At 40.4% G+C, this 27,217-nt stretch overlaps 1 protein-coding gene across 1 annotated transcript in view; it reads right to left on the bottom strand.

Moving 5' to 3' along the window:
* The window catches only part of PHF14 (PHD finger protein 14), a 1,276,961-nt gene that overhangs the window by 624,222 nt on the left and 625,522 nt on the right, over window positions 1-27,217 (bottom strand). Inside the window, exon 4 of the mRNA XM_044066759.1 lies at window positions 10,970-11,107. Coding sequence (XP_043922694.1) covers window positions 10,970-11,107 — 138 coding nt within the window. The remainder of the gene's footprint in view (window positions 1-10,969; window positions 11,108-27,217) is intronic.

Below are 27,217 nucleotides of genomic sequence, written 5' to 3' on the forward strand. Positions count from 1 at the left end.
AGTTCAGGCAGCTCAAAAAGTGCAAAGGAAAGTATACAAGTTGTTCTACTTAAAGATGGGCTGATCTCCAATGGCTGCAATTTGAGAATGCAAACTTGTGCACTATGGATATCAGACTGATGAAAAGGTCTGGTCAAGACTGAGGCCTGCCTGCAGCTTGATTCCAGTACAGATATACAAATAATATGCAATATGCCTTATGATTTTTTTTCTGATATCAAATACTCTCCTGATGGGTCTAAAATTGAGATAAATTGCAAACAACCAATAAGATGAAAAAGACGGCTCAAGTCTAAGAAAGATGAAGCATAAAGTATGCAGGTCAAGTTGAGGCCAAGACAACAATGCCTGATGAAGGTGTGAACTGAAGGAACAGTTACAGCAGTGGGTAAACTATAGGGAAAGGGTTTGTTTGGTAACTGCCAGCCTTTCTTTCCCAATACAAAGGAGACAAATGTCTATTTAGTCTTCTTAAACTCATGCACTCATTTTAGGGAAAACTTAGAAGTGCACAACCAGGGTGTGATGGGGTCTCCTTTTATTACTATACCAGCAAGAGAAGCAGAAAGAGGACTGGACTGTTTTACAAGAAAGTCCAAAACCACATTAAAGATGGAAAGTGAGCTGGTCCTAAAGAATACCAGACCATACCAGAACACTGTGATAGAAAATGACATCAGCTTCAACATCCTACAAGCAGAGGTGACAGCCCCTACTGTAAGGTGTGAACTTCAGCAACATCAAACCATATAGTTTAAATACAGTACGGGCAGGCCGGTCAATCATGACCTTAAAATCCCATGATGGGGTTCTTCAAAGATGAGCATAGATGGAGACCTCTACTAAAGAAGTGGTTAAACACCAAGTGTTGGTCCACAATCCTTCTCTTCAGAGGGTTGTGATGGGAAGAAACAGTTGACACATGTGCACCCTGGCAGAATAATGCTAGCCCTAATCCTACTAACACAGATCATGAAACTAACTAAATGTGGAGGTATTGGGTAGTATACTACTCTACCCAAATGGAGAATCTTTTCTTCTTGGAAGAGTCTGGAATTGTATGCTAGGTAGAAGATTTTCTGCAAGCCTTACTCACCAGAGACGCATCTGCTGGCAGACCAAGTGGTGCCAGTCGGTCTACAGGAAAAGCCAGGTCTAAAGTCAAGTCACTTATCACCCTAACCATGGGGGACTCCCACATTTAAAAGTGTGAAGCCTAAGCAAACATCTTTCTAGGCCACTAAGGGGTAATGAAATAAACTTCTGATCTTTCATCCTTGAATTTTGTGATATCATGCGTCATAAGAGGGAATGAAGGGAAGACAAACAAGAATCACTGTTACAATGGGATGGAGAACAAAGCCACTGTAAACCTCTTACCTGCTGCACTATATATAAGACAATGAGAACCACATTTTCACAAGTAGCAATGCGGTCAAGCCACACAGTGCCATACTTCTGGAAAAGCCAAAGCAGATACATCTCCAAAATTCAAAATTTCAAAACAGGAATGATATAGCAACTCAGCGCATCCACCAGCACTTTCACTTTATTTGGAACATGAACCTATGAGAGAGTGACTCTTCTATTTACAACACAATGCCAAACACATATCACCTATCTGCAAGGATGGTACAACTGTTTATCTCTTAATTACTTTCAGCAGTATTTGATGGGTTTATTGTTGGACTGAATTAGGATAGGGCCTGGAAGCAGCTTTCACATCAAGACATTCAGGGCCAGCACGACTGCAGTAAGCTTCAAACAACTGAAAAGATAACACCTCTAAACAGAGACTACTACTCTTGCTATATGGAGGAACAGAGGTCAAGAGCAAGGCACAACTTAAACAGTTGTTTAACACTCATATGTGCATATGAAAAATACATCTAACTTTGATTGCATACTATTCAGGATTACAATACACTGAGAATTTCCCTTACTTTGAGGTACCCCAATGTCAGACTTAGTGTACATAACTAGCAGGGATATGGGAGTGCAGCCCACATATTGGGGTTATACTCCTACAATGAGTATTGATTTATGCTCTCTTTAATGTAAGCCACCATTCAGTGTTTACATTTATGGGTATTAAAATGTTTCACAAACTTTTGACTGAAGCAGCACAGGACACTGCTCCATCCAAATGGAAAAATATCTTCATTTGGAGGCACAGGAGGACAAGAATGGAAGGCTTCATACAGCATACATATTCTCTGACATCCCATCTGGCAACCCTAGAGGGATCTTGCTTTACAGATCAGCAGCCAGACCATAAGGTGGAGTGAGCAGTCCTCTGACCATGAAAAACATTCCTGAATAAAACTGGAAGAATTTTCTGCACTGTTAAGGACATGAGTGCCTGAAATTACATCCTTCTCAGCTAACAAGAAATGGAGACCATGAGTTTTGTTTTTTATTCCCTGAACTTTGCAGTGACACATGCAATCGGAAAAGAGGTACTAATATAGTTATTAATCACCTACATTACAAGATTAATAACATGACACTGTGGTGGTGGTGCTGCGGTGACGATGTCACCTGACAGTAAGACGTTGTCCCATTCGATTCTCAGCTAGAGCGTCTTCTATCTGGAGATATGCATGAATGGTCATACCTTCGCTGAAGGTTGTGCGTCAGGGCTGGAAACTCGGCACGTAAAAATCTACTGCCAATCATTAGCGGACCGGAGTTCCGCTGTGGCGACGCCTAACCGGGAAAAGCCGAAAGACACAACAACAACAAGATTAATAACATATACTACCCTTCCCCCCTTGTCCTGTTGCACTGAGCAGACCAAGGATAGGACTATGTGCTCCCAAGTGACAAAATGTTCAATTGCCAGGGTGTCGTGCTTCCAAAAACATGGAACAAGCAAAACATCCGAATCACTTACTCCAGCCCAAGACTGAAGGAGCAGCTCAGATAACACCAACTCTTTCATTTTTTTTTTTTTTTTTTGGTAGCATGAGCTTAAGAGTGAAGCCCATGTATATGGTCATTTTGTGCAACTCTTTACATGGTTGAATGACAGATGACTGTCTCCCTGTAGAGAAAGTGAATTTTGTGTCCCATTACTTATTTAATGTAGTATAACACAATGGGTACATAACCAGAAACAGTTTTGCCTCTTTGGCCTTTGCAGCCAACAGAACTGCTCTGAGCTCTATCTGGTTGATGTACCAACGAGTTTGGGGGGTTGAGGTGGGACTCCTTCCACTGTGTTGAAACCAAAGTGAGTTCCCTTCCTTGCTTATAAAGTGCTTGCCATCAAAAGCTGCAATGGATTCACCTGCAAAAAGGAAAACTACAAAATGGCAGATGAGAATCATCCATGACTCCATGACCCAGCAACATGGGGAAGAGGAAGTTTGTGAGAGTATGATGGCTTTGCAGCCATTACCACTTCAAAGTCTACTGCAAACGTCTCATCCTCAGGCATGAAAATGACACCATGAAGACTGACTGCCATCAAGCCATGAAGACGCAGCAGGGTATGCCCCCAGGCCCTATTCTGCATCCTCAATAATCAGGATACCAAGGCAATGACCTCATCAGTCCTCCCTCAAGGGCACAAACAAATAGTAATGACAGGTGTTTTAACACCACTCCTATAAGACAACATTTTGAGCAGGGGTCAGAGAACTTCTTCTAATTTATAATGATGCCCCCTCAAGAATACAACCAGTACATACATGGATGTTTTCAGGCTATTTCTGAACAGGGCTTCCAGCAGCCAATTATCAAGGTAAAGGTCACACACAGATTATTTTCCTGAAAGATTTCAACCACCAGGAGCAATGTCTTCATAGTGCCCTGTAAGACTGATACAACTCTGAGCAGAGGCCAATGCCCACCTTCTTTGCAGGTCTTTGGTCAGCCCCACACAAGTTTGCCAAAAGAAGACACCCCCTCCAACGGAGTCATCTAACCTTGCCTGCTAAAGCATGTTTTTTGAAGGGCAGCTCCAGCTAAGCTACCTCTGTATGTATGCACTGGATGCTTCTATTCTGTCTACAGCAACAGTACAGAAAAAAATCACTGCAAGCTCCATGGAAACTCAGTAAAGCTACTGCTGTTAGAGTCTTAACTACAGTCTTCTTGACCTCAGTTTCAAGAAGGCATGCAAGTGTGTCTGGCACCTAATCCACGGCAAAGGACTAGTCCTTGATAGCAGGAACAGACATTTGGAGGTTACAAATTCGAGAAGTGTCAGAGAAGAAAATGGTCTTGCCAGCCCTGTGGAGTCTGCGACCTGTGCTAGAGTGTAGTGGGTCAGCCACCTTCTTAGAAGGATGAGCTGAATCTGCATGTTAACAGACTGCCAAAACAGTATGTTGGTGGCAAATGAATAGTAGTGGAAACAAGGGAGTTGGATACAATGTTGTCAGCATGGTGTATGGTAGTACACCAATGAACATGCATTCTATATAGGGCCTTAAAACAGCACCAAGAATGTTTTTGCAGCACTATTCTTCCACACCACTGATGTCAAATTCCAAAATAAGCCAAAACAAGCAAGTAAAATACCCCAGGTCAAAATCACCAACTGCAGAAACACTAGAAATGTCTTTAACCCCAGCAGTCAAACCTAATCTGATTCAAGCAGAGGCAAGAGTAGTGCTTCCCTACTCTAGTGACTGACTACAAACTCCTCAGTATCAAACTCCTCCTCCTGGACTTCTCCACTTATGATGATGGATCCGCATCTTGCGCAAAATGCTTAAGTGTGGGAAGGGTGCACTAAGATTTTACCAGTCACCTCAAAGGTGAAAATCATTCTTGCTCCAAGCAATATTATCCACTGGCATGATATGTCAGTTTGAGCTCTTACCTGTTGATGGAAACTGCATTACAGAGGAGTAGTGAAGGGCCCAGACATAAATCAGCATCTCTTATTTTTTCTCATTACTACAGAACTTGCATGGAAAGTACAGTTTTGTACCTACCATAAATGTAGATGTTCGAGTTTCTTCACTGCTGCAGTCATTACACTTGGGTTATCCTGCCATCAGGCGGTCCCGCAGTCGGCCAGAGTTCCAAAGTCTTGGTCCGGCGTGGGTTGCTGCCACTTCTTCCCTGACGTCAGTGCGCCAGAGGTATATAAGATGCATCCGACGCCATTTTCTTCAGTTTTTCTTGCCCCAGATGTCAGGTGCCCCCAAATAGGTAGGCAATACATAATGGTAATAAAACGTACAAAAAAAGTAAACAACAAAACCTTCAGTCACCAGCAAATACACCACATAGGTAGTATAGGGTTGAAAGGTATAGATAAGTCCCAACTAAGAAAGAGGGGATGGCGGGTGGGTAACCTGGACTGCAGCAGTGAAGACACTCGAACATCTACATTTATGGTAGGTACAAAACTGTACTATGTTCATCGTGTTTCACTGCTGCCAAAGCTGAGTTAGCGTGGCTGGTGCTATAGAGGATTTGGAGTGGCTATGAGGCCCTGCAGGACTGCAGTGGCAAAGCCAGCTCTGGATCTAGAATAAAGAGGCAAGTGATAATGCTTGGTAAAGGTGTGCACTGAACTCCAAGTTGCAGCCTCCAAGATATCTTTGGTAGGTACTCCACTAAGGTAGGCAGTAGAAGTGACTGTTGCCCTGGTGGAATGTGGCCTAATATTAGTAGGTACAGGTTTCCCATGCTGTGTGTAGCAGAACTGAATACAGTGTTCTATCCACTTAGAAATGGTCTGCTTTGAAACAGCCTTTCCCTGTGATCCTGCAGCATATGCTACAAACAATTGCTCAGTTTTTCTGAAAGCTTTTGTTTTGTCCAAGTAGAAACGTAATTGTCTGTGTATGTCCAAGGAATGCAGAAGTCTCTCCCCTTTATTCTGGGGATTTGGATAAAAAGTTGGCAAATAAATAGTTTGGTTAAGAGCCACACTGGATACCACCTTAGGCATAAATGAAGGGTCTGTCCTTAAAGAAACCCTGTCTTGGTGAAAAATAATGAAAGGTTCCACTGCCATTAGTGCCTGTAACTCTGAGACTCTTCTTGCTGAGGTTATTGCCAGAAGCAGAGCAGTTTTCCATGATATATATTTTAATTCTGCTGAATTGGCTGGCTCAAGAGGAGGTAAAGTAAGTTTTTCCAAGACAAAATTGAGGTCCCAAGTTGGTGTTGGTGCTCTCCGGGGCGGTCTTATGTTTTTAGCCCCTCTGAGATATTGTTTTAGCAATGGATGAGAGAAAATAGGAGGATCTGTGTTGTAATGAGCCGAGATGGCAGTTGCGTGGATCTTAATGGATAAAAAGGAGAGTCCTTTGTCCAGCATCTCAGTCAAGTATTGTAATATCTGAGGAATATTTGGGACAAGAGGGTCAAAGCTTTGAGCCTGGTTCCAGGCACAGAATCTCTTCCACTTTTCTGAATAAGATTTCCTGGTGCTAGGCCTCCTGGCCTCCAAAATGACACCGATAACAGCTTTAGAGAGTGGTGTTGTCTGTTTGACTAATGAATCTACCATGCAGCCAGGTTTAAAGTTTTGAGCTGACTGTGCAGGATCTGATTGTCTTGTTGAGTCAGAAGGTGTGGAGTTTGAGGTAGAATCCATGGTGGGCCTTGAGCTAAGCTCTTTAAGATTGGGTACCAGTGCTGGCGTGGCCAGTCTGGGGCAATCAGGATCATCTGTGGTTTCTCTTGTCTGGCTTTTAGGAGTACTTTTGAAAGGAGAGGCAGTGGTGGGAAGGCATAAACTTTTAGGCTTTTCCAGCTGAATGAGAGAGCATCCACTTTCCATGCTTGTGTGTGATAAGTCCTTGTGCAGTATTTTTGTTGTTGCCAATTCTCTGGGGTGGTAAAAAGATCTATGTCTGGGCACCCCCACTTCTGCGTTATCATGCTGAATACTTCTGGATTTAATTTCAACTAGTGAGGATCCATGATGTTTCTGCTTAAGTCATCTGCCAGCGTATTTTTCTCTCCTGGCAGGAATTGTGCTTGCAGATGAACTTGATAGGTTAGAGCTGTGTTCCACAAGGTCATGGCTTGTCTGCATAGGGGATAAGAATGAGTCCCCCCTTGCTTGTTTATGTACCACATAACTGCGGTGTTGTCTGTCTTTAATAATAGTTGTCCTGGATGCAGAAGGTCCTTGAAAGCTGTTAGGGCATTTTGTACAGCCAACATCTCTTTTTGATTGGTGTGAAGATGCAGTTGGTCTGCGGTCCACTTGCCCTGAATACATTTTCCTGCCATGTGTGCTCCCCAGGCATAATCCGAAGCATCTGTTGTTAGTGTCTGCCTGGCTGTGGGCAGAGTGAAAGGCTGTCCCTTGTTGAGGTGACATGCCTGTCCCACCATCAAAACTCCTGTTGTAGGCAGGGAATTAGAGGTATTACTGCTTCCAAACTGTGACAGTGCTGAGTCCAAACATTTTTAGGTACCATTGTAATTTCCTCATATGCAGTCTGGCATATGGAATTAGAAGTATGCAAGATGCCATGAATCCCAAGGCCTGCAGAATTTTTCTTGCAGGGAGGTGGGTCTTTGTTGCCATCAATTGAAAGTACTGAATCAGTTGTCCTTGCTTGTCTGGCGTGAGATAAGCCATCTGGGCCGTTGTATTTAAGCTGGCACCCAGGAATATTATCTCTTGTGAGGGCACTAGTTTTGATTTCTTTTAGTTTACTGTGTACCCTAGGCAAATTAGCAACTTTTTTACAAACGCCAGATGCTTTAGAAGAATGTCCTTGCTCTCTGCTTGAATAAGGCAGTCGTCCAGGTATAGATATATTTGAATTCCTTTTTGTCTGCAAAATGCAATTACTGATGCCAGGCACTTTGTGAACACCCAGAGGTGCAGTAGATAAGCCAAAGGGCAGTGCAGAGAATTGGTAATGCATTGAACCAGCTATGAATCTGAGGTATCTTCTGCAATTTTGTCTGATAGGGACGTGCAGGTATGCCTCTTTGAGGTCCAAAGTAACAAGCCAAGCCTTCTTGCCCAACATGGGAAGAAGCTGCTGTAGTGCCAACATTTTGAATTTCGGAACCTCCAGGTAAGATTTTAGAGTAGAAAGGTCTAGTATGGGTCTCCAGGCTTTGTCCTTTCTGGGAACCAAGAAGAGTCTTGAGTAAAATCCTTGTCTCTGTTCCTGTTGTGGCACTTTTTGGATAGCTCTCATGTCCATGAGGGCTGTAATTTGTTTTTGTGCCTCTGCCCATTGATTCTGTGGCAGGTTTGGCATTCCTTTTAGCCTTGGCAGAGTGTGAAAGTGGAACCTGTAACCTTGAGACACAATGTTCAGAACCCATTTGTCTTGGGTGATTATATGCCAATTTTGTGGAAAAAGTGCTAGTTTTCCCCCTAAGGGAGCTGCCAAAAGGAAAGAGTTTGGCATTTGAAGGGGGAAGTCACTGGGACTGTTTCCTGTAAGGTTGTGACTTGTCTTCACCTCCTTTTGGGGTAGTAGCACCCCAATTTCGTGGTCTGTAAGAGCCTTGGGGCTGAGATCTGCCTCTTGGGCATCTGTATCTGCCTCTTTGTGGTCTGTCTGACACTGGAAAGGACCAATTTTTTGAAGGCCAATTTCTACTAAATCGAGGTGGCTGTACCTGTAAGAAATCCTTTACTGTTTGCATAGATTTTGCCTTATCCTCCATTTTCTTTAATACCTCTTCTACCTTTACACCAAATAGAATATCCTGCTGTAAAGGAGCATCCAATAATTTAGCCTTAACATGATCAGGTAAAGCTTGTTCTTTTAACCAAGCATGCCTTTGAATCACAGATCCTGTAACTGCTGCTCTACAGGAAGCCTCCAATAAATCAAATCCACATTGCAAAGTATGTTTTCTCACTTGTTCAGCTGCATGCAATAATTCCTGCATTTCCTTATAGTCAGGATGCTTTGAAACTGTAATCATTTTCTGTTTTAACAGAGACATTAAATATTGCTGGTATTTAAGCATGTGGAACTGGCAATTTAAAGCCCTCACTGCTAAAGTTGCAGAAGTGAACACTTTCTTCCCCCATCTGTCTAATGCTCCAGAATCCCTGTCAGAGGAAATGGATTCTTAGCTGTGGAAGCTTTTACCCCTTTGGGACCCTGGGAAATAGTTTCTGGATCAGCAGCAGGGTTTTTATAAAGAAATTTGTGAGAGTCAAGGACTCTGTAGTATCTGTCTAACTTGACAGGTGCAGGGGGCAAAGAATCAGGATTTAAACTGGACTCAGAGAACACATCATCCACAATATCTAACACTGGTGGAATAGCCAGAGGTCTGTGCTGAGGTAGTAAGAGAAAGTCTCTGAGCCTTTTCTTGGATTCTGAGTAATCCTGGCCCTCCCAGTGGAAATGCTCCCTCATGGTATGTAAAGTTTCCCCAAAAGAATAATCCTCAGGAAAAGAGGCTGAAGGAATAGATTCTTCAGCATCTGAGTCCTCATGGGGGGGGGGGGGGGGGCAAAGAGTATCCATGGTCCGAAGAGGATTCAGAAGAAATGGAAACCTGGTCAGAGGAATCATAGTCTGTATCCTGCCTAGGCCTTTTATCAGGAGGGGGATGGGAAGCCCTGATCAGAGTAATTAAGTCTTCGGCCATTTTAAGCATTTGTTTTTTAGGCATGGGGGCCTGTCCAGGTGAATGCTGTACTTGCTTCTTTGTCTTTAATGGAGTTTTAGACTTGGCTGTAGCTTTTATGGTAAGCTGTGAAGGTCTGAAAACACCCTCAGAAGCCGATGCCTGCTCAGCGGCTCCGGACCCATCTGAAGGATTAGTTTCCGTAGGCCCAACACCTTGAGTATCCAGAGGCCTAGACATCTCCACGTGGGAGTCAGAGGTGGCCTGTGGCTCTGAGGTAGCGGGTGTCAGGGGCTGCGAAAGCGCCTCACTGAGAACCAGCGACTGACCTAGAAGAGGCTTCATCGTCAGTTTTGGACCTCGGATGCCTGCCCTTATCCTTGTCTTTGCATTTTTTGTGTATTCCGGTTGTTGGTTGTTCCGACGACATGATGTAATTAAACCTTCGGCCAAAATAATGGCGAGCAAAATCAAACAGACATTTATAGTGCGTTTGTTAAATCTAGCACAAAATTGACAACTAGGTCTGGGCCTAGGCATGGAATACAGTAAGAATGAAAATCCTTAAGAGGTATTTGCTTCCCACAAGAAATACAATTATTAACTTTTACTGACATCGGTCTGAGGTAAGAAAAAGTTTCCCCAATGGGGTTCTTAGCTTTATCGAAGACTTCGGTTCTGAAATTCGAATTGAAAATCTCAGGAGTCGGCCGACAGGCACTTGCGAACTGCTTTTGCTTTGGGCACCGAGCAGCAAGAAAGACTGGAGAAAATGGCGTCGGCTGCATCTTATATACCCCTTACGCACTGACGTCAGGGAAGAAGCGACAGCAACCGACATTGGACCAAGACTTTGGAACTCTGGCCGACTGCGGAACCGCCTGACGGCAGGATAACTCAAGTGTAATGACGGCAGCAGTGAAACACGATGAACATCTGAAATGGGGACCCTCTTGCAGGCACATGTAATGCAGTTCTTCAAGTGCTACTATCCCTGCAGTTGTAGTGTAAGCCTGAAGCTTGTGGCTTAAAAATTACTTTTTGAAACTCTTGACACTTTTAGCAGTGCACAATCCTATAATCCAGTCCCACACATGCAAGGCCATTTTGCTGGATTGTCTTGACTAGTGATATATCAGTTGCAGGATCACTTGGATCATTTCTGTTCTTTAGGCACTAAACACATGAAATTTACTCACGTATACACTGAAATCAAAATCTGAACTGGGAGAGAGAAAAAAAAATTGGTGACCACAGGAGATGGATGTCTCCTCCTAGGCATTTTGTGACATCACAGCAAGATAGAAATCTCAGCAAAGCAAAGGAGATCCCAAAACTGATTTACATAGTTGTACTATGGGACAATGGCAAGATGCCCACTATCAGACCTAAACAGAACAGCTATGCTCAAGTAAATACTACCACTTACCTCTTCAGCTGCTGCTTCAGACAACAAGCCTTCTCTCTGAGCACAGGTTACATGGAAATAAGCTCTGCACATGCCAGCATCACAACTAATGCAGACCCCAGTTCGAGCAAAACGAGGATCCTCACAGAAACTGCATTCCTAAAAGAAAAATAAGAAACTTATTTCACTAAAAATTAAGTAGTTAAAAAATTGAAATAATAATAATAAAAAAAGGGTTAAAGAAAATCAGTTAGAACAATGTCCTTCCTTAGTGACAAATGTGGTTTGATTTAATAAGCACGGCCAATGCATTTCCTGACTTGAACATTCGCATGACTTAATGCAGCATAAAAGTTACAATAATTAAGTGTTGCAAGAATGTTAATTTGTCACTTTAGCTGCCAGAAGACGACATCACAGCACAGTATACTTAAACAGTTTGTAGTCAAAGAAAAGACTGACATCTTTTTGGAATCCTTTTTCTTCAGAGTAATGAAAACTTGATTGTTACCCATCTCTTACCATTATATTAACTGTGTACCATGCTTAATGCCACTACACTACTATTCAACCATTCACATCTTTGATTACTGCTGTGAGATTCCAGTGATTTACCTCTGAAGGCTGAAACTGCATTCTCTCAGAGATTTCTCTCATCTCCAAGACAGTGCAATCACAGAGCTGGTATATGCAAGTAGCAAGGGGTGTGGAGGCACAAACTGCCACAATGGGGAAGTGCAGGTGGCATCCCCTGCAAAACAAAAAAAAAAAAAAAAAGAGTTTGCTGGTGTTTTACTAATCTCTTCTGTGGTTCGTAGTAAACAGATTTCAAGGATTTGTAATCTGTTTTGTGACTCAATCACAAAGTTGTCTGACCTTCATTAGGAAGCCAGATTAACTTGCTCCACTTTCCAATATTGCCTTAGATCTCAGTCAAAGTATGCCATAAGCTTGTAATGTCCACATCATAAACTACACAAAGTGACCACTCACACACAATATTGAGATAATCCCTCCCAACCTCCTTCAAGTCTCACACCTACAAAGACTTCATCTGATAAAACCATCACCTTTGAGAAAGATTCAAGTGCTGTTATTTCAATTCCCCTGACATTACCTAATCCTCTGCTTTATTCTGTATCCTGCTGTGCTCTACGCCATCCATGTAGCTCCATCCTCTTAAAACACTCTGCCTCAGCTTCTTCCAAAACTTGAAACTTCCTTCCTATTTAACACCAACTTATACTCATTTATAAGCTTCAGTCACATTATCTACTGCCTTCATTATATTATAACCCTTGCTTTCAATCATTTGTCTTAATCGTGCTAGGTTACGCACAGTTACTAAACTAATGTTTAAAGAACTGTTATGCAGGTAACTACCAAGCACACTTGCAAAATGTTTCTCATTTGGAGCAATGCACAGACAATGCCTAAAAATTGATCCTTTTGTGGATCAACAAATATCAACAGTTAAACAAAACAGACATAAAAATAACTATACATACCACAACAGAATATCTCAAGGAAAGTCTCAGTAAATACACAACATTGTGCTAAATTCCTCAACCATTACCTGGTACCTATCTGTCAAGCTTTCTAAGATACCTGTTAGAATGTCTTCCTCTCTGACAAGAGCCTTACTGTTTTTAACCACAGCAATTAGAAAAAAAGTAGTGAAGTGCTCCTAAGACAGACATCTGAAGCAAGTTCTTCTAAATTTGGAAGCTGTTACTTCTGGGGTAAGATGTAAGGTACATTAACAAGGGAAAGTAATCATTTAATAAAAAAGACATTGTGGCTCAGCAATTATCCTAATGGGTTCTTCATTGTAACAATTTTCTATTTTGAAAGTACCAGACCTAAAATAATGCTACTTGTTCTAACTAAGTTTAATGACATGCTAAGAAATAAGACTAAAGGGCTTCTAAAATCTCCGCACTTTACATAAAATTTCTAGTCCCTTGGGGGATATATATATATATGTGTGTGTGTATGTGTGTGTGTGTGTGTGTGTGTGTGTGTGTGTGTGTGTGAGTGTGTGTGTATGTGTGTGTGTATATATATATATATACATATATATATATATATATATATATATATATATATATATAATAACTAAACTATTTGGTGTTAAAATTGATGGTCTAAAATTTGATAAACACATATCCCTCACAATCAAAAAAGTTCACTGTAAACTTGGCTCTCTGTACAGGGCTAAATCATTTCTAACCAATAATGTCAGATTTACTACCGCTAGAACCCACCTATTATCCACCCTCCTGTACTGCTCTCAAATCTTTACTAACTTGCGTAAAACAGACTTAAACAATCTTGAAAGTTGCTATAATAAAATAGCTAAATTTACTGCTAATTTACCCCAAAAGTCTCGCCACTGGCATACTCATCAGCTAAATGGATTGAACTGCCTAGTCTACTATCTTTCAGTCAACTTAACCACTGTTCATAACAATCTATAAACCCAACTGTCCTGCTCTTATTTAGTCCAACAAAACTCTAATAATAGACACCTTAGATCATCTATTGTAATCCAAGTTAAGCGCTTCCGGCTGTACCCCAGCCTTCATCAGAACAAATAAAACACCTGAGAAGGTGAAATATATACACATACATCTCACTAACAATCAATTAAATAATTAATCATATGGTACACAAACCGCCAAAAGTTTTAAGGATACATGATACTTAAAAACTGTTTGCAAAACTCATCGCTTCAGTGCCCCAAATACAGACATGGGATTCCTACATGTGAATAAAATATTAAAAATTCTAAAAAGTTCTAAAAAATGGCGCAAACTCTAAAACATATATTAATATATGGAACAAATCTAATGCTCTCCCTATAAATGCATATATACGAATATAGTATAAAATTAGTGCAGAAAATTTGTCATACAAAAAATTCATACGCAAATAAGGTGGAATAAAAAACTACAGTACTAAAGAAAGTGCTACTAAATATTTATTCCAACGCTAGAAAAGGTTTGATACTGATAAAATCATTGAGACCGGGTGGTCTCGTGGAATCTGTTATAATTTGCCATTTGCTTTCACAGGATGCCAATTTCATTTTCCAATCTCCTCCTAAGGGAACAATGTCCACCTGTTCAATAATAGAAAATAGGAAGCTATGATCGTCTCCCTTTTCCAATATATGCCTGTATAATGCATTTTTAGTATCGTGTTTCCCAATTTTATACAGGTGTTCATAGATGTCAGGTACCTGGACGACATATTTATTTTGTGGAAAGCTTCTGAGGATAGACTGCAGGAATTTATGGTACATCTTAACCACTCCGTGGAGTTTTTACAATTCACACATGAGTATAGTCACAAAGAAATTTCATTTTTGGACGTACTTTTGAGTAACAACGATAGTGGTTTTACTTCTAGTATTTATAGAAAACCCACATTTTCAAATGACTACGTCCATTATAGCAGTAACCACCCACCTCATGTATTCCACAATGTTATTTAAGGACAATGTATACGGGTGGCGAGGATGTCGTCCAATACATACATCTTGGAATCAGAACTTAGAACCATTAAGGAAATGTTCATCAGCAGAGCTTATCCTGAAAAGATGGTCACTGAAGTCATCAATTATGTTCATAATGAATGGGGTAAAAAATATCCACCCCTATTAGGTTCATACCAACCGACCATAAACGAGGGAACATTTTGTGTATCTATGGGTAGGGTATGTGTCCTTATGTATTCCCCCAGTACACATATCATCAAAGAAATTTTGGAAAGGCATTGGGTGACTTTGATGGCCATAGACAAGGACCATATATTGGACACCAAACCGAGATGTGTTTTTAAAACAGCCCCTAATTTGAAGAGGTTATTGGAAAGAGGTAGTTATAATAAGCAAAATGTGGATACAATCAATGGCACTGTTAAATGTGGAAATTGTAAACAGTGCAAATATATTAATACGAATAAGATTATAAAACTTGATGATATCGGCCATACCACTATTAGTTGTAGAAGGGGTAACTGTAAAACTAAACAGGTTGTATATTTGGCTATCTGTACTATATGCAACGCACATTATATAGGCAAAACAGAGAGACAGCTGAATAGACACATCTATGAACACCTGTATAAAATTGGGAAACACGATACTAAAAATGCATTATACAGGCATATATTGGAAAAGGGAGACGATCATAGCTTCCTATTTTCTATTATTGAACAGGTGGACATTGTTCCCTTCGGAGGAGATTGGAAAATGAAATTGGCATCCTGTGAAAGCAAATGGCAAATTATAACAGATTCCACGAGACCACCCGGTCTCAATGATTTTATCAGTATCAAACCTTTTCTAGCGTTGGAATAAATATTTAGTAGCACTTTCTTTAGTACTGTAGTTTTTTATTCCACCTTATTTGCGTATGAATTTTTTGTATGACAAATTTTCTGCACTAATTTTATACTATATTCGTATATATGCATTTATAGGGAGAGCATTAGATTTGTTCCATATATTAATATATGTTTTAGAGTTTGCGCCATTTTTTAGAACTTTTTAGAATTTTTAATATTTTATTCACATGTAGGAATCCCATGTCTGTATTTGGGGCACTGAAGCGATGAGTTTTGCAAACAGTTTTTAAGTATCATGTATCCTTAAAACTTTTGGCGGTTTGTGTACCATATGATTAATTATTTAATTGATTGTTAGTGAGATGTATGTGTATATATTTCACCTTCTCAGGTGTTTTATTTGTTCTGATGAAGGCTGGGGTACAGCCGAAAGCGCTTAACTTGGATTACAATAAATTACTGGTGAATCCCGTCCTGTGGAACGAGCAGTGTTCATTCTTCATCCATCGTACAGTTCTTGTGTTGCTTCTTTATTTACCTTAGATCATCTGACAAATTAATGCTTAAAGTAACCAAATCTAATAACTTCTATGGAGACTCCCACTATTCATTTAAAATCGCTAAAACCTGTTACTCTCTTCCCCAACACATTCTAAAAAAACAGATAGTCATAAGTTTAAACTACTACTAAAAAAACACTTTACTAAACACTAGCTATGCTCCTGTGTTGTCCCAGGTTAATTTTAATATTTACTGTTACTTACCCTATGTTTCATAAGACATATTCTTTCACCTTATATCTCCTGTTCTCAGTAATTACTCTTCTTTTTACTGCTCTCAGTAATTGCTTTTCTTTGTACTTTCCTTGTGCAATACATTTATTTTTATTCTAATTTCTTGTACTTGTAATTATATTCTGTCTTTTTTTTTTCAATAATAATTCTTTATTATTTTTCAACTTGTTCATACAAACATTTGAGCGAGAAAAGAAAAATAGGTAATTTCCAAACAATGCTTCTAACAACAATTCTACAATATATGTACACTATTTACACAAATTTTAAGAATTGCGAATTATGATATACGTAGTAATAAATATTCTGTCTCTTATCTCAAGACATACACACACACACGCATATATATATATATATATATATATATATATATGTCCTATTTTATACACGGGAAACTTAATATTGTACACTACATGCGCATGTCCAGGACACTAAAAAGAAGTGTACTTGTGCTTCCCATTTTAACACATTTTATGGTGGGGATATTAACAATTTATAAGGTATGATGCTGGAAAGAGTTGCAACATATGTTAAAGGAGGAACGTCTACTAAGGACTTGTATACTAAATGGAGTATTTTTATACTAAAATGTGATACAATGAAGCCTAAAAACTGAATACTAAACTACATGGAAGTTCCTTGTATAACTGCCTGGTTTAATTCCTTATTACTCAAAGGTTGTCATGAGTGGACTGAGTTGTTTCTTCCATAATACTTTTTGTTTTGTTTTATATATATATATATATATATATATATATATATATATATATATATATATATATTTTTTTTTTTTTAATTATTAAGTGAAGTTAAAAATAATAATTTATGACTGGTGGTTTCAAAGAAGAAAACGGGAAATGGATGACAACACAGAACCCATTGGGAAGACGACCAGGCCACTATCTCTTTCTCCTTCTGTAGAAAAAGCAGATGTCAGAAACCAGAGCCAGCTGGAATCAAGTTTACGTTCAACGTCTGGATTGACTCAGCTCACCCTGTATGTACAACTGAAACACAAAGTCAGTTTATGCTAGCTGCAGTCAAAATAAATACGTTGCTCAGCTAGATCAGTGTGTGCAGAGCCAAGCATGGACAACTGCTGCACTATACGAACAGTATGTAGTAACATGAATGGGTACTTATTTTGGCTAGTATAGTCAACCCAAACCTCAGCAAAAAATGACTTGATCACCTAAAAGGAAGGGGAGCTAACTACTACAAAGGTGCATAAATACAGAAATGAAATAGGGCACAGTGTACACTGAGGTAATCAAGAATATTATATAAATGATACTGGATGCACAAGGTGGAAAAACTACAGAATCATAAAAGTTAAGAATATAAAGATCAGCCCTATATTGCTAAAAAAGGATGTTTTAAAGTCTGTGAAAAAAAAAGGATTGCATATGATATGAGAAAAGATGAAAAAGTTGAATCTAAGTCTGATATTCATTAACCAAAAAAAAAAAAAAGACAAAACTTATTTCTGAAGGATGTTCAGGTAAAACAGGAGGCATGGTTTTCATTAGACACACCAGAAAGCAGTAAGTGAACTATGCTAGGTTATGCAAAATTACTTAACTATTCTAAACAGCTGTTATGAACAACAAAATAAATTCTGACTCAAGTCTTAACATCATATTTAGCCCTTCTCTCCAAAATGACAGACTGACATTGTGTGTAAGAAAATATGGCTGAAATAGTGTTATATTAATATCTAAGGACTGTAAAAGTGCCAAATAAGTGCTGTTAAGCTAGACAAACCTGATGGCTTTCCTTCTAAAATATTCTTAAAGAATTGGTAATAGTTATGGATAGAATATTAACCAAATACATTTCTTCCATTTAATCAGTCGTTTAGCTGGGTACAAAACTGCTCTCTGAGCTTTAACTTATCAATGCAGAACACACTGTAGTAATTGGAGGATTGGAATTCTACAACAATGGTTCATTCAACCTGATTCAAGAAAGGGAAAACAAAAACAAAACAGACATGTGAGTACAATTTAAGTTCTCAAAAAGGTCATGGAAAATGTTAAATGCTATGACTGCTTAATTTCTACCAGTTTATTTCCTGAAGGACACTAATCAACATAGACTCACAAACAGAGCATGAGAGACTAACCTGTTAACATTTTATGAGAAACAATTGTATGACAATACCTAATGGATGTGGTACATATCTGAACTTCATTAAGCTCTTTGATTCTGTACCACAAAAACGATTCATAGAAAGGTAAGACAAGTTGCCCGAGGTCTGAAGGTGAAGAGAATTTGGGAATGGACAGAATACAAAATGCTCTGGCTAAAAGAACACTCTCAGTAGAGAAGCCAATGAACTACAGGGTGCAATCATACTTTTCTGTTGAAATTTTTCCTTTTATAATATGTGTGATACTGCCAGCCAGCTATCTGGAATTTTGTAAATAATCATATGTCATCTGTGAATATTAATATGATTCATATGCTTGTCTTACAAATGTAAGAGAACTACATGTTATGTGTATATGAAATTACTGGTGCAGAAGTGTGTGTTGAACAGGGTTTGTACAGAACTGAGCTTCAAGGACGTGTCCACAGTGTACCCTACTGGAAAAGAACATAAATGTATACAAACTACATAACTGTGCAAATGTAAGTTTTAATAGTAGAAGCTGGAACATTGAGTTAACGTGCAAAACTTCAAGAAAATAAGTTGAAATTAAAGTGTTTTATAACTGTATTATCACTTAGTTTCAGTTCAATAGCAGTCACAATGTCTAGAACTAGAAGTTTGTATTATCTTGAAACAGAAATAATCACTAGGTTTCAAATGTAAAAGTGTTTTATTGTTTTGCGACTCCCATGTTCTGTAAACTTCTGAGAGATATGTACTTCTCACACAGAGATGTTAAAATTCTGTTGTATCTGTGTAGCCTGGGAACTGAAGTCAGGTGATGTCATCCAAGCTAACCCAGCAGTAATGCTTACAGTAATTTAAGAACTCTATCAGAGAGAGAGACTAGGCATTTTGTATCTTGTCTTTGACCTAGAAACATCCACTCAGCACTTCTACCTGTGGGTTGTCTGCAAGACTTAAAGGCATAGCATCTCTCTTCGATATAGATAGGAATATAGTAAAGATTAGTTTAGATGTTTTCTGTATTTATTTGAGACAGTTCTGCAATGTTGTTTTAAAATATTTCCTGTGATTTTGAACTCTAAAGTAACTGTGTTTGTTTTCTGAGTATTGTCTTGTTCTTTTATTATTTAATATATTTAAACCTGTCTTTGTAACTAATATTTGTGAGACATATTTAAGCTCAGAGTACTTGCATATGTATTTAGTGACACTCTACAGGCCACTCCTAAACAGCCTTGCAAGTCTTGGTCAAAACTACCACTTGGATTAATAGTAACATTACACAGTAGGATCGGACACACTTTGTAAGGGCCGTATACTAGCTAATAAGTAAAGATGGCTGGTGGCAGCTGGTACTACCATACAGTCTAGGCAGAAAAGGGCATAGCTAGTAAACTTGTGCCAGCCTTTCCCAGGTGTGTGCGTGTGCATGTGTTTGTATATCAATCAAATCTCAAAGTTTGTGTGTGTGTGTGTGTGTGTGTGTGTGTGTGTGTGTGTGTGTGTGTGTGTGTGTGTGTGTGTCAGCTACTTGGGCAGGGTACACAAAGCACTGTTTGGACAGAGATGGTGCTGGAGGTCTTAGCTTGGCCACGTGGCTGAGATTTTAACCTTATAGCTGTGCCAGTGGGGAGTCTTATTGGGAATCTGGAGAAAGAGGGAGAAATGAGCCCCAGACTGACTGTGATCTCTGTGTGCTCTTAAGGGAAATTGTGATTGACTGTGTCTGTGTACTTGTAATCCTCCCATTGTGTACGTCCTTCACTGTTGCCAGTGGTGAGGACTGAGGCTCCTTGATTATTGGGCCAGTGCAGGAGCATCACAATATGTACCAGATATTAAGGGAACAGAAAACACATTTCTTTCCAAATCAAACCAGGCTGGGAGCTACTAAAAACAACATAGGCCAAATTAAGTACAGATCTTAGAAATGGTAGGCTCTACAGGCAGAACTGGATGGTAAATGCTGTCCTGTCCTAAAAAATGCAAAGTAGTGGTGACAGTGACACACACTAATTTAATCAAAATAATTCTAAGATGATTTACAAACTAAAGATGAACGTTTAGGTATTAACACTGTATGGAAAACTAACTGGGTATACAGGTAACACTATTCTGCAGGACCGGCTAACGACAAAACAATCTCTCTTGTATGCTCACACACACTGCTAGAAGTGTTGGAATCAAGAGAAGTACATGTAATTCTGGACACGCCACAAAGCTATTGTAGGTAGTCATTTGGAATACTGTGCTCCATAATGAGGGCCAAATTAAAATACTGGGTGACAGTATATATGGGACAGCTATGTGAATAATGAGGAAAGGGATAAGGTCTAACAAAACGAAGACTGGTCAGCTTAATTGAGATGACTAAATTAGAAAATGAAAGTCATATGATATGGAAATAAAACTCTTAAAAGAAACAAATGCATGTTAATGTGATAGAGAGTAACAGACTGAGAATCAGAGGAGGATGTTAATCTCTGCAAAATAGTTCTGGAAGATCTGTTACTACCAAGAGTGTATATACCTTTACAGAGAAGGGACTACAGAGCTAGACTATGGTACTATGGGACCTGGTACACTGTCACTGTTCTACAGTTTTCAATAAATCCTGGAACACACTGAAGTAGTACAGTTATTTAGGACCTCAGCATTACTGCAGTTATGTCAACTCTTGGAACTCTCAGGTCTACCTTCTACAGCTTTTCACATTTCCCCCTCCTGGCTAGGTAGATGCTCTCCCTCCTGGATGTTAGGAGATCTGTGGTACAACAGAAATGTCTGCCCACACCAACTTTAGCTGTTTTTTGTGCCTGCAGCAACAGGTCTATCAAGACACCAAAACACAGGCCACCAGGGATGACAGTCCAACCAGAACTCTCAAAGTTCCTTCTCCAAGCAATAAACAAAACCTGAGGAAGAGGGGGACCATGTAGGGTTATAAGAGAAGGAAGGTGGGATAAAAGGTTAATGGGCACCCTCCCATCCCCAAGATGGTGACATGTCTAGAACAGAGAGGCAGAGAAAGGGACGCATTATTGCAACAGTGAACATACTTAAACATCTACAATTATAATAAGCTCATATGCAACTGCACTATGCTCGTCTTACTGTTCACTATTGCGATAGTGCTGATTTCTTTGGTTGATTCCCAAAGCAGATAAAGTGTCAAGCGCCTGCCTATAAAGGAATGGGTTGTAACAGCCCTTGAAGGATGGTTGTGAAATCCTGCCCTGTCTCTGGAGGCAATGTAAAGGAGTGGCAGACAATCTGATACACAGTGACAATCTAGGGAGTGGTAAGCATAATGGTTAATATCTTTACCTAAACAATATAAGGTACAGGGTTTAATTCCGACCTCTGATTATTAGCTAGGGCTGTAATTGTTTGTAGACTGAAAGCCTGATAATTGTCTATGAACCAATTACCTGTTTACTGACCTCCCTAAGGAAAGCTGTGGACCCTATTGTTGCCGTTAAATTAGGTTTGATGTGCCCTGGTGCAGCTTTTATGTGGAAACAGTTACAAAATGAGATGCAGTGGGATAGCCATTTGGAGATGCTCTTTTCTGACAGAAGCCTGTCTTCATTACCCTTTTCAGCCTTAAGTTCTTCAGGATGGGCTACACAGGTAAAACAACATTCAGGTATAAGAAGTCAATACGTTGAAGAGGTACAGGCTCCATCCTTTTCATCCTCACTTGGAGAAAAATAACACTGTGATGCTATGAGTAGATTTTTAGTTTGCCCTTCTGCATCTTTCAAAAGAGGGATTAGAGGAAAGACATCCAGCTCCCAGTCTCCACTTTAACGTTTTGCTTTCTGGAGTAGTGAAAAGGTTAACTTATGGCACACCCCACCCATGGACCAAATACATCTTTGTTCAGCATCCATTCAATTCTGCCTAGATGATCTACCAGGACATTCTCTTGGGATGGAATGTGAAATGACCTACTCATCATCTGTAACTCCAGGGCCAGATGTGAAGCAGCCTTGGCCAGCCCACTCAACAGGTAAGAGCAGGTTCTCCTTTGTTTCTTGAGGTATCACATGACTGTTGTGTTGTCTGTCAGGGGTATGCAGAGACATCTACTGTTAAGGTATATTTACTTACACAACTGTACTATGTTCATCATATTGATCATCGCTGCAGTAGCCCTAGCTATATGTGTAGATTATAGTAGCTTACTACACTTGGGAGGTGGAAGAAGAATGGTCCAGGAGTCCTGGAGAATGGTGCTAAAAACCTTGATCTATACCTAGAGAAGGAATCAAGCTTGTAGTGTTCAATAAGAGTATGTACAAAGGACCAAGCTGCAGCTTCTGGAATACTTCTAAAATCCAAACCTTTCCAAAAAGCCATAGCTCACACAAAGGTCTTGGTAGAGTGGGCCTTGACCCCGCCTGAAATACTTTTGTTGTGAGAATAACAAAAATTAAAACCCTCAGACAGCCATTGAGAAATAGTCTGCTTTACCTTCACAAAAAAGTAAACAATTGATCAGAAGATCTGAAAGATTTAGTTCTGTCAAGATAGTATCTGAGTTGTCTGTGAACATCCAATGTATGGAGTTATCCTTTCTCCCTCATTTTTAAGTTCAGGAAAGAAAACAGGGAAAGGGATAGCTTGGCTTAAAGTAACTTGGATACCAATTATGGAATAAAAAGGATTTTCTCTCAAAAAACCCCGTCCCTATGGAAAATGAAATAGGGTTGATTCATCAAAAGACCTTGCATCTCAGATACCCTTCTTACAGAGGTCAGAACAATCAGTAAAACTGTTTTTGATGTTAAGAACCTCAAGTCATCCAGATTTGCTGGTTTAAATAGAGCAAGTGTTAGCTTCTCTAACACAAAATTAAGACCCAAGGGAGAGGCCACTAGTTTTCTTGGAGGTCTTTATGCAAAATCCCTTTCAAAAACATTTTCACATGAGAAGCATTGAAAGAGGAGGCTGCATGGGAAAACATGCTGAAATGGATGATAAATAAACACTGGGGGAGTATGAAATGCCACATGACAAAAATTCAAACATATATTATAAAATCAGAGAGCAACAAGCCCTGAATTGGTAATGGTTATGCTGCTGGCACCAACAACAAAGCCTTTTCTATTTGCCAATATAAATTTTTCTACTAACAGGCTTTCCTGCCTCAGACAGTACCTTTTGCCCACCCTCAGTTAACAGGTGCCTTAGTGGAATTAAGACCCTATCATCCAGGCAGTCAGCTGAAATTTACTGGACTCAAGATGCATCACACTCCCCTGACCTTATGTGAGTAGCTCCAGTCTGTGAGAAAACTTTGGTAATTGCCCCTGGCCATTTTCAAAAGAAAGAGAACCACTGTTGCCTGGGCCAGAAGGCAATCACCACAATGCTCTTGGGGGTTACCTACTGAATCTTCAGAAGTACCATGAATATCAGTGGAAATGGGAGAAAACCATACAGGAACATCCTTGCCCAAGGAAAAGAAAAGGCATCTGTCTGTCTTCCAGGCCTTCTTGCTTGCAGTCCTGGGGTAGTATCTTTCCAGTTGACTGCTCAGAGTGGAGGCAAACAGGACTACTTGAAGAACTCTCCACAGACAGTTCAAATCTTGGACCCCACCAATCTAGTTTCTATTCGAGAAGGTCTGCACTTGTCCTGCTCAGTTTGCCTGCCACACAATTTTGCTTTGATGAAATGTAGGATGGCAGTAGAATGAAACTGTGCTGTGAAGCTATATCCCAAACTACAATGGCTAGCTTGCAAAGGAGGTACAACCTGTTTCTCCCTTGCTTGTTGATGCACCACACAAATGTGGTATTGTCTGTAATATCTTGAAGAGGCCCTGGGGACCACAGATGATTCAGAGAGTTGAGTGCCTTGATTAGGACAAGTGTCTCTTTTATGTTTACGTCCTTAAGTCTGTCCTAGGTGTCCCACACACCTTGCACTTTTCCCTCTCCTAAAACTGCTCCCCAAGCAAAGCTCTCTGTGGTGGCTGACTGTCTGCTGTGGAAAATGGACTTGGAAGGGGAGACCTGGATTTAAGGACATTTGCTATCTCTACCAACTGATTTCACTTCTGACAAACCCCAGCACTGGGACTTGAAAAGCCAAAGTATATTGGTGCTGGTACCAAACAGATTTCAGATACCACTGCATCTTTGTCACATGGAGTCTTTCCAGGGGTATATTGAGGATCTTGTCAAGAGACTGAAAATCCTAAGATATTCCCTTGCACAGAAAATTGTCTTAGTGAAAAACCTTAGAAACAGATCTAGATACAGATCTGTCTTTTTTCTTGTGGAAGAAAAGGTCTTTGAACTGAGGAGTCTAGCTGACACTCCAGGAACACAATCTTCTGGGAAGTAGTCAAAAAGTCTTTTTAATGTTCTCTTGGAATCCTAGATTGTGTAAGAAATCTCTCCCCCAAATGAAAGATTCCTGACACTTTGAAAAAGACTTGGCAAAGATAAGCAAGTCCTCAAAATGTAGAAAATGTGGATACCCTGAGCTGGCCAGCAATGAGCTATAACTGGAGCTAGATACTTTGTGAACACTCTCGCGCAGTGCATAATCCAAAGGATAGGCCAGAGAACTGATATTGTGATCCACATACATAAAACCGTAAGAAATGGCTGATGTCTAGATGAACAGGGATGTGACAATAAGCATCTTTTAAATCTAGTATTACCAGGAAACTTGAATGAGGAAGTAGAGGTAAAAATAAATTATGTACTTACCATAACGTCCCATCTGAGTTGTTGCTTTTCATTTGTCTTCAACCTGAGGGACTCTGATCTGGCACGGATCTGACTCGGCTGTATACTTCAGCACTGGATCCAAAGTCCAAGCTTCTTCGTTACACATAATGTCCCTCTCTCCCTCCTCCCCTCAGATCGAGTTTGTTGCAGAAATAGCACTAACCGAAAAGGGACAACAGGCTTATAAAACCTGGCATAACCATATGAAGACCCACATACTGAAAGCTGGCTAAGACAAGAGGGTCTGTGTTTCTTTAGTCCAGTCTGTTACGCGGCACAAAAACAAGGTGGGGGGATGGAGGGAGGGACGGTTGAAGACAAATGAAAAGCAACAACTCAGATGGTAAGTACATAACTTTTTTATTTGAAGTTGTTTTCATTTGGTATTTAACCTGAGGGATAGAGTCCCTAGCTACCAACAAAAACCTGGGAGGTCCGCATGGAAGGATATTCCGGAACACGGCTGAGCCAAAAGATGCCCTGCCCTTAGAAATAAGATACAATTTATAATGAGAAATGAAAGTATGTGATGAAGCGCAGGTCGCAGAAAACAATCTTCATCCAGAGAAACCCTAAACCAAAAGGCCGCAGAAGTAGAGACTGATCTGGTAAAATGCAGCAGGACATGTCCTGGTGGAAACAAACCTTTGGATCGATAGGCCAAAGAAATACACACTGAAATCCAACGAGCAATGGTAACCTTAGAAATGGGCTTTCCCAAAAAGGATTTGGAAAAGGACACAAAAAGCTGATCCGAACTATACAAGCTTTTGGTTCTATGCAAGTAGAAACACAGCTGCCTTTGCATGTCTAGTAAGTGTAGTTTGTACTCTCCTTTATTTTGGAAATTTGGAAAGAAGACTGGCAAATTTATGACTTGGTTAATATTGGATTCTGAAGCCACCTTCAGCAAGAAATATGGACTGGTCCACAGGGGCACACTGTCTTTACAGAAAACTAGGTAAGAAGGCTTAACAGATAATGCTTGAAGCTCAGAAATCCTCTTGGCTGAGGTAATTGCCACCAAACATGCAGTCTTCCATGGCAAAAACTACAAATCGACCGAGGTGGCTAGCTCGAACAGGGGGAGAACCAAAGCCTGCAGAACAAAGGTAAGATCCCAAGGGAGTGTGTGGACATTAATCGGAGGCCTAAGAAGAAAAGTGCCTTTCAGAAAAGCCTTACAAAGTTTAGCCGAAGCTAAGGAGGCTGAATTTTCACCCACGTGGAAATTGGAAATTGCCGCCAACTGGAGTAACAGTAGAGAAACTAGCTCCACAATTAAAAATATCTGCCAAAAAATCCAAAATGGCAGAGACTGGAGCTGTAAAGGGATCCAGGTCATGCTAAGAAGCCCAGATCGAAAAATGCCTTCATTTGCTAGAGTAGATCTTCCTAGTAGAAGAAGAGCCACAATCAAGATCTTCTTAACAGGAGAAGAAAGCCCGGGAGTCCTCGGTTTCATGGAAATTAGAGAAGCCAAGCCATGAGGCTTTAGGCTGACTAGATCAGGGTGAGGAGCCCCTGACAGGTGCAAAATCAGATCCAGGACCAGATCCAGAGTCCAGGAAGGACACACTATATGAGACCACAGAGTGGGAAACCACACTTGACGAGGCCAAAAAGCAGCATTGAGGTTAACTGAGCTCCCCAGCCGCCAAGCTTTCTGAAGGAACTTGGGAATAAGAGGAAGCAAAGGATACGCATACAGTAAACCAGAGGGCCAAGCGCCAAATAGATCGTCTCTGGGTGACTCCCTCCGAGGGGGGGATCAGAGAGAAAAACTCACTGCACTTTGCGTTGGAAGGAGAGGCTAAGAGATTGCAGCAAGGCCGACCCCACATTAGAAAGATCTTGTCCGCTAATGATGTATTCGGAGACCACTCTTAAGGCATCACAACAGACCAGCTGAGCCTGTCCGCCAGGATGGTGGACTTCCCCGGAATGTGTGTTGCCTCCAGAAAACGGCCGGTGGAGATCGCCCACTCCCACAATCTCATGGCCTTGCGGCAAAAGGGATAGGACCTGCTTCCCCCCTGTTTATTGATGTACCACACCACTGACATTGTCCGTCTGAATGGCAACAGTCCCAGGAGGAAGAGAGGCATGGAAAGCTTGCAATGTCAAAAGCACCGCCCTCATCTCCAGGACACTGATATGCAGACTGGTCTCCAGAGCAGACCATGTGCCTTGGACCATCCTTCCCATACAATGCCCTCCCCCACCCAAGCAGGGAGGCATCCATGGT

This window comes from Protopterus annectens, chromosome 3.part1, assembly GCF_019279795.1.
Source record: "Protopterus annectens isolate FY-2018-M chromosome 3.part1, PAN1.0, whole genome shotgun sequence".
Lineage (NCBI taxonomy): Eukaryota > Metazoa > Chordata > Ceratodontiformes > Protopteridae > Protopterus > Protopterus annectens.